Source organism: Xiphias gladius, chromosome 5, assembly GCF_016859285.1.
Source record: "Xiphias gladius isolate SHS-SW01 ecotype Sanya breed wild chromosome 5, ASM1685928v1, whole genome shotgun sequence".
NCBI lineage: Eukaryota > Metazoa > Chordata > Actinopteri > Istiophoriformes > Xiphiidae > Xiphias > Xiphias gladius.
The window spans coordinates 10,966,105-10,974,961 of NC_053404.1; the positions used below are offsets into that span (position 1 = coordinate 10,966,105).

At 39.6% G+C, this 8,857-nt stretch overlaps 1 protein-coding gene across 1 annotated transcript in view; it reads right to left on the bottom strand.

Moving 5' to 3' along the window:
- Window positions 1–7,130, bottom strand: part of si:ch211-217a12.1 (alanine aminotransferase 2-like) — a 14,383-nt gene extending 7,253 nt beyond the window's left edge. The window contains exons 1-5 of the mRNA XM_040126814.1: window positions 7,024–7,130; window positions 6,729–6,931; window positions 1,047–1,136; window positions 740–848; window positions 407–540 (exon numbers count right to left, since the gene is read on the bottom strand). Coding sequence (XP_039982748.1) covers window positions 407–540; window positions 740–848; window positions 1,047–1,136; window positions 6,729–6,875 — 480 coding nt within the window. The 5' untranslated portion in view covers window positions 6,876–6,931; window positions 7,024–7,130. The remainder of the gene's footprint in view (window positions 1–406; window positions 541–739; window positions 849–1,046; window positions 1,137–6,728; window positions 6,932–7,023) is intronic.
- Between the last annotated feature and the right edge of the window lie 1,727 nt (window positions 7,131–8,857).

Sequence of the window (8,857 nt, forward strand, 5' to 3'; positions counted from 1 at the left end):
TACTTAATGACAGCAGAGTAAACAAACACTCCTATATGTTATACTCTGTGCCAAAAATGTCACAGCTTAAAACTGCAGGCAACAGTAAATCTTCTGTCGTGCAGTAGTTGGGTGTATCTTAAGGTCATTCAGTAGCCTGATTAGGTTGCATAAAACCGGAAAAACCTTTACTGACAGTGACAAAGGTCTGTTAGTGGAGTGACGTCACAGATGTACAAAATACAGCTTAGTATATAATTAACAGAAGTTAGATCAGGAACAGATTTATTGGCCAGTTATACCAAAAGTATGTCATCTATGCTGGATTAAAAGTAACATATCAATTCATAAAACAGTTTTGGAAAATCTGGCCGAAAGTATGTCAGTGCTTTTATGGGAAAGATACAATAAGAAGTTTAACCCATACCACAATGGCATCACTGGCCCCAGTGGAGAGGTAGATGTTGTCAGGGTTGGAGGGGATTCCACCATCTCTCCTCGCTATATAGTGTGCCACATCCTGACGGATGCACTCAATCCCCTGGCTAGCACTGTAGGCCCCTTGAAGACATGACAATGAACTTTGATTCAAATAGAACATGCTAAATTGATCAGCTGATGTTCTTTTTAAATAGTGTACAGATTCAGGCAGTCCAAATAAATTATTAATGAATACACAAATGGACGGAGAAGCTAGTGATGCATGTAATGAAAGGAGGGCATGTAAATTTGGTTTTGCAATGAGGGGGAGTTGTCCGACCTATACTATGACCTCCACAGGCCTCGAGAATACGCTGCGCTCTTTTCTTGGCATCCTCTGGAAATTTGTTGTCTTCCAGGAGTTCAGGGTAAGAACACAGAGCCAAGACCTGAGAGAAGGGGTCAAAAAAAAAAAAAAAAAAAAAAAAAAATCACAACATATCTAACATTAACAGGCGTCCTATACATTCCGCGAATATGAAAGTAGCAGATCCAGTTTCATGTACCAATATAATGTCGAGTGCTACCTGCTTATTAAACACAAGCACTTAAATGACTTGACAAAAAAATGTACAAAGTGGTCCAACCTGTCTGAGAAATGTGATTGGTTTCTGACCCATGGCGTGGGCGTCACCTATGTTAGCCTTGATGACTTCTGTGAAAGGTTTCTTGACTCCCTGAAAAGATAAAGAAAGAACTCTAAGAATCATTTTTTCTCAGCAGGTAAGTCTCTGAGCATAAATTAAGGAACAGATGTAGAAGGAGTAGAAAATATAGAGACAGTGGAAAAAGTGTGAACCTGGTGACTTTATTGTTTTTTTATTCTTACATACAATGACAGGCTTTTCAGCGAAGGATGTGTCTGGACACAATAAAAAAGGATTAAATGTGAAGGAGACACATGAGTCAAGATACTACCACAACTTCAAGACTTAACCTCTGGTTTCAAATTTGATTTATGGATATTGGCTGCAGGCCTAGGACATTGTTCTAACACCAAATCATAAAGTTTATCATGATAAGGAACACTTTGCATTTGTAAAGCTTCAAATTGTCCGTCACAGGCCCTCCGTAGTGGGAAAATGCAATCTCTCAGAGACAGAGCTCTAATAACTATATCACATCTCCCACTGCTCTGTGTTATTACCAGTTGATGGCTAAGCATGTAAATCAAAATCAGAGTCAATTGTATTCATCTCACACAGATGTGCCCTTTGGTCACCTAAATACCCATGCATGCATCTTCTCTCATTAGCACCCTTTTGTTTTACAAAGACCCTGGCAGAGAGTCTGGTTTGGCCTGTGGAGCAGTAGCTGCTGGCCTGGGCAAGGATGACACTGCTGCTGCTGCGGCTTACAGAAACACAAACCCCTCACTGTTTGTGGTTAGGGTATTACTCAAGAATTGCTGGCTTAATCAAATTGCACGATGAGCTAGGATCATTTCATTTCATTCCTCATCTGAACCATTTTGCTCCTTCAGTCCACTCACTATTCCTTTCTGTTGAATCAGCACGTCCTTTACCCTCATCTCTTTGACAAAATTGGATCCTGCAAGCTCTGGTTTGGTGCCTGTAGGTCTGTTTGCTGGTCACAACAGGCTGTACTTGTTGCCGTTTATCAAATGAAGTAATGTGGCAATAGATGAGCAATAAGGCTTGAATAGATATTGTGATAATCATGGGAGTTTTTTTTTTAACTTTTGGGTTTGTGCATTCAAAATCCCTCATAATCAAAACTAATAATCATAATATTTTACTGCGTGCTGGTGTGAAATACAATGTCAAAAGAAACTGAAAATGTCCAATAAAAATATTTGAAAGGTTGTGAAAGTTTTAGAATAAAAAATGACTCACCGTGAATTTCAACACAATTGCATAGCACAATCATCTTGTCATATAAATCTACTCAAAGGATGAAAAATTATAAATGTGAGTTATTACACAGCTCTGTCTCTAGTCAGCTGCTTCTCTTGCTGTAGAGTACAGAAGAAGTGTAATCCCTGACCCAGCCAAACACATCCAAATATGGCCTTTATTTTGCAGGTATAGACAAAAAATAATTAGTTTTATAATCTCTTTTCAAGTCAGGTCAAAGCTGCACCAAGCCAACTGCCGTGCAGGTATGTCATGGCGGGTATCAAACTGATGCCTCATTGAGGCAACCCATACCACAATGAGAGAAAGCTACAGAAAGAACTGTTCTCACTAAAACAGAACTGTAGATCCCCAAAGCTACATAACATTTCCCATTCTGAATTTAAGTTGACTGTATAGTGGTAACACACTACATATTACTACCCAAGCCAGCCAGTTATCACAAATTGCATCTTTCACATCACCTTGGGGAGGTTGGGGCAACAACAACAACAACAACAACAACAAAATCCAAACAAATACAGCAAATTTGGCATGCTCTCCCACATACAAATAACCTGTCTCTTTCCCACATTCAATAACCTTTACATAACCTGGGTACTTACAACATAGGAAAATTATACTCACTTATGAGTCTTTTTACATATCTCTAAAAACCCTGCTGTTTACATGATCCTTGATTCAGCGTGTTTTATAAGACAAAATACACTTTCCTTTTGACTGAGTCAATATTATCATTTCTGTGTCCTTGCATGACAGCAAGAGTAAGGCTTACAAGGTTCTTTGGTTTAGCGTTAAGTCAGGTTTGAGGTTGTTTGAAATCTAAGTGACTGGATGCAGAATTGTTTGCTTTTTAGTCCTTATCCCTGCCTGTTCTCGAGCAACAAAGAGGCTTCTGTTCTCTGGGAAAGGGAGAGGCCAGTCGCTTCCCCGGCTCAGCACTGAGTTCTCTTGCTCAGTCAGCACCAGGCACTGATTAAACAGGCCGGACCAGTGAATCAGGCCGAGAAACCCTGTGGGTCACCAAGCTGAATAGAGCCTGGAATGACAACCGTCCTGAATTCACATTTCACTTAGTCTTATGATGTAATCTGGTACTGTCATCCCTCTGAGACCTTTCAGGCATGCTAGAATAATTGAAACTGTACTAATTCAATCTCTAACTGATGCAAACTGAGAAATAACCACTGCTGCTTCGCTCATGTGATTTATCTAACTAAATACTAATTCTAACAAGGTACCAATTGAGATGAAACTAACTGTCAATTCACTCAGAAGAAAAGAAGCACAGTCACAGGATATAGAAGAATTGTATGGAAATACTAAGCGGATTCTTTTTCTTATCTATTGCTCTACTGTCACCCCTGTATTGTCACAGACAATGCAGACTTGCCAGCAGCTGAGATCCAAGCCTGAATTAGCTTACTGCAGTGCAGGCACTGTCATGCCAGATGTCTGGGCAAGGATTTATAAGTGTCATCACCACACCAGAGCACGCATGCACAAGCACACACACTTGCATAAAATCTGCTGAGCCATCGGTAAAAGTGTTCCAGTCACAGATTTGACAGGAAGCAAACCCTCAGATGACTGCAACTGCAGCCATACAAACCCTCCAGACCTCAGAAAACTCCTGGAGAAAATTTCAGATTGTTTGGTTTTTTTTAAACCTGCATTTGCATTGCTACAAGTGGTGCCACTTAACAGGTGAAAGTAAAAGGGAAAGAGGAAACTTAATGTTTTCTCAGGATACTTGTGTTTTCTCAGGAAAAACAGAGTATTAAAATTAATGTTAACCTAATACAATATTGCACATCCTGTATTAAGGAGGTTTGTCTAAACTAACGTTTGTGTCTAAAATTACATTCTCTCTTCTGGACTTTGGATTTGGCCTGTCTGACATTAACCTTTATAATTCCTCAATAAAGAAAAATTTGGTGTTGAAGCAAGATTATAGTTATTCCAGTTATACGTTAAGCATTAGGCCTTTTTTAAGAGGTGGAAAAACTAGTGGACTACCAAGAAGTCAAGCACTTTTGCCAGAACTGTGGCTGCTTATAATGAACCTCCTTGCAGAGAGAGGCCTCAGACGCTGCTGGACCACACAGCTGTAGCTTAGTCCAATGAACTCTCTCCTCTGTGGGGAGGAGGGAGGTGGGCAAAGCCAGAGAGAAAAAAGAGGACAGAGAATGTACCCTGTCTTCTTATGTAATAATCATCCACAATATACACATCCTCCACTCTCACAATTCTGCAGCCACCTCAGGCTAAAGAAGAGTGAAATGTACTCAGAGCTGGCCAGAACTGCCCCTCCAGCTCATTATGCATCTTGTGAAGAGGACATAACTGCAGAGGGGGTTGCATTACAACTTTTAAAAGATTCCCTGTTCAACCTGTTTGCCCTTCCTTTGGAGAGCAAGACAGATCAATATTATCCCAGCAGAATGTAATATGAGTTGTTCTGCACAGCAGTGCACAAGCAGAGCACAACAGACACAAGATGGCTGACATGCGAGGACTTTTAAAAGCTGACCTACTGTCTAGGTCCTGCCATTAATCTCTCAGCCAGTCAGCAAGAACTGTCCACAACAAGCATCAGAGCTACCTACTTCTTCCTCTCTTTTTAATTTCTTTCCATATATCAAGGAAAAAGAGCAAGGAAATAACTTTTTTTTGTTCAGCCCGTGGTAGCTGGTGTGTGCCAAATCCACTGAAAGGCACTTTTAATATTTTTTAAGCTGCAATGTTTCCAATAAAAATGGAATTTCCAAAATGTTTTTGAAAGAAAAGATAAAATTTACCATCTTTAGGCTAAATTTGACCAGTGTCTGGCTGTTGGCTGAAGTCAAATTCCAGCTGTTTAAGCGGAGCAACAGCTGTGCAGTTTAACCATTCATCCTCGATTTCACAATTTCAGATTTGTAGTTTCTATAAATCTGCTTTTTTTTTTTTAAATAAAAATGTGACTGATTCCAAAAATGTGATGTATCACATTAAAACTTAAACTGTACATAAGAGCAGTGACACCATATGACTTAAAGACTTCAGTCCTGGTTAATTTGGCGACACCTGTAGTTCCTGGTGGTAACAGCAAGTGCGGTTTAACACTACAGGTCGCAGAATACTGGGGGCATTAAAACAAACTACTGTTGTTTTAAAAAAGACGTCAGGCAATAATTGTCCTTTTTTCATCATTCTGTGAGCAATCGTGATTTGATTTTATGCTGCACAGGGCATGAGTCTGTGAACAGCTGGGCACAGTGAAAGGAGTTGGTTACCTCACTGAGAAGTTGGAGGCGTGCAGCATGTCTCCTGCAGCTCTTCATCTAACAGCTCACTGTGGCTGCTCCTTGTTGTCCCATTACTCCCTGCAATATAACAACTGATCCACTGTCCAAAAATGCTGAAGATGATGTCCTGTTTTGTAGATGCATTTTTGATGAACTGTATTGGTAAGTGCTAAGCTCACTGACAAACACATTGCATTTCCTTTGATGACTTCATATTAAAAGTCAACTCGTGTTTTGCCAGTTAAGGGGCTAGTTGTAAGTATTTGCTCTGACTACATAGCCATTAACTGCTGTTTACTTACCAGCCTAGAGGAAACGTTGCGAGTTCAGCATCATACTTGATTCCTTTACTCGCCAAGAGCTGTCTCCAGCAGTGGAAAGCAACGCCAATGTTAACTCCTGTTTAGCTTCTATTTCTAACACTTCTTTTCTTCTGCTGACGTTAGCATGCTAACCAGCTAGCCCTGGCTTGGCCAGTCCCTCTCCTCACTTTCCCATAGCAAGTCACTGCAGTTTCCAGTCTGCCCTGAAGAAGTAACATGCTCAGAGGGTGTATTATAAACTCTGGTATTGTTAATGTGATGACAGCTGAAGCTCTTGTTAAGATACCAAAACCAACACCCGCTCCAGGCAAGAAACCACAATCGGCAGTAGAGAAAACTTACAAATAGCACCTTTAAATGCTTTTAATGTGAAGCTGCAGCAGTAGGAAATGTTCAGTTTGCATGAGCAGTAACTTAATAAAGCATTTTTTTTCTGGGACTGTCGCCACAGACACCCAGTTCATAATACTGCAAATATATAAATATTGCGGTACTTTCATCATTGGGCCATAGGCTCAATCCAAATGGTGTTACCTCATTCGGCGGTAGATAATGAGATAATTTATTTAAATTAAAATCTTTGCCACTTTAAATAAAGAAAACAGCCTTTCATAACCTAACTCTCTACTGAGTGCAACATAGGCTCTACGGTAACATTTTTGTAACAGCTTTGTTTTTCGATTATTTTCGCGTGTTTTCTGTTTTTCACCAATACATTAATCAATTTTAGTTCGGTCTTTGTGTACGGAGGCAAGTTGCAGCACCACACTTGTCTTTACCTCTTTCAGCTCCTTCTCTATCTGCATCGCTCGCTGGACTATGGGGCCCCGGACCGCGTACTCGACCCGCCTAACATTGGGGTTCATGTTGTCCAAAGTCAGCACCCTGCCCCGGTACGGGAAACCATTCACTGCCTGCTGGGACATGTTTGTTATGTCACGCACACGCTGCTTTCCGCCGATTCCACACACTGGACTGATACCTTCAACATAAAAGAAGATTGAGAAAAAACAAGATTAAGCAGCAACAGTAAATGTAACTTTACATGAGCAGATAAAGTGTATCAGCTGTTACCAGTTGTTCAGCTAGGACAGTGGAGCAGGAGTCAGTCAAGCTCGTATTTTTACTTCCCCTCTAGCTGCTCTGAGTTCCAACTGACAGTTGAGTCCCTCGGTGTTCATATTCCCCACCCGACCGCCACGCCTTCGCTCGCTCGTGCTCATGGTTGGTTGGATTTCTTCACTCACTTCGCCTCTGGCTTCAGCTTGCCAAATGACGCCTTTATGTGCTGTCGGAAAAATACCACTTTCATGCAAGGGCCCTTTCCGTACTGCAATGGAAAAGAAAAAGTTTTATATGAAACTCTATATATGAAAAGGTTTAAGTGGCATCTTTTAGGAATGACAGCCTAACCTATTTGAGTAACAGTAAGGTGATCCAATTGCCAGTGCAAAATAGGTGAAAAGCATATTCTATTAGGTTTACTTATTATTAACTGTCATTAAAGTGTTTTGCATTGGTGGGAAGTGAGAAAGGGTTGCGTTAGCTAAGTAACGTACTGATGCAACAATATAAAAACACTGCAGCATTTAAAACTTATTAATTATATTAATACATTTCTATCACTATATTTATAATATCTTATATTTTCCCTTTTTTATTTGTCTATAGTTTTTTTTACCACATGGTAACAATCTATTAAGTTTATTATGACAGACCTGGGCACCACTTTTGGATTAAGGCGTTATTTATAAAGGCTACATAAACTAATAAATGACTTCTCTAATGGTTAATAAACCGTTTACTAATATTCTAAATATTAGAGATAAGGGATTAATAAAAACAACTTTTGAGTTGCCAGGTCTTCGAAAATTCTTCTCCAGCGTGACACTTTGCTACCACTTAAATTTAGAAGGGCGACCCCTCCAAGCCATCAAGTCCGCAGGTATAAATGTTAGTAAGTCATTAACAAAGGGTACCATGTCTCACTCTCTAATAAGTCATTTAAATTTTACTAAATCGTTAATAAAGGGCTCTACAATAATCCATTCGAGTCTGTAGTTATAAATAGTAATAAGATGTTAATAAATGGATTTTGGCTCAGATCCCAAACAGCCTGTTTCCTGAAGATGAGTAGTCAAACAGTCCAATGGAAGCTAAAAAGACATAAGTGTCATTCTGGAGGAGGATTCCACAATCTCGCAACCCAAATGCTCTTCTTATCACTTACTTATATTTGACCTATAAAGCTAAGTTTGATTTATTAATCAGCAGTAGATCAATTACAGCTTGGAAACCCTTTATAAATTGTACCTTATCAGAAAGTGGCACCCAAACCTTTTAGCAAAAGTGGCTATTTTACAAATCCAGCAGACAAGGACCAGTATTACCATTCTTTTGAAGTTGTGTTTGGCCATCTAATGAAAGTGATGAACTAAAGAGGTCAGAATAAAGAGGCCGTTTCAGTTTTGAGAGGTGAGATGTGGGCTTTATGTAGATGTGGGCTTTTCATTCTGGTGTAGGATCATCCCAGAACAAATCCAACTTTGCTGATACCATCTTTTAAACGGTTTGAAATCACTGTGAGAAACACAGCATTTGCTTTATGCTCAAATTAGAGGTTAATTTCTACATTAAAGCAGTAATAAATTATTTTTTATCACATGGATGGTGGTGAAACAAGCTATAAACACAACATAGACATACGTTTTCTTCACATTACAAAGTTGATATAGCTAACATGGTTAGCAAAGTTACATGCATAAAAGCAAAAGAATAAGATGGAAGATGCTAAAATATTCCATTGTGCTAAGGGGAACTGCAGAGTGTGGTTGACGATAATCTGTGAGTTCACCATTACATGGAAAACCTTTCACATTAAACATTGTCATTTCATCCAAAGGCCTTT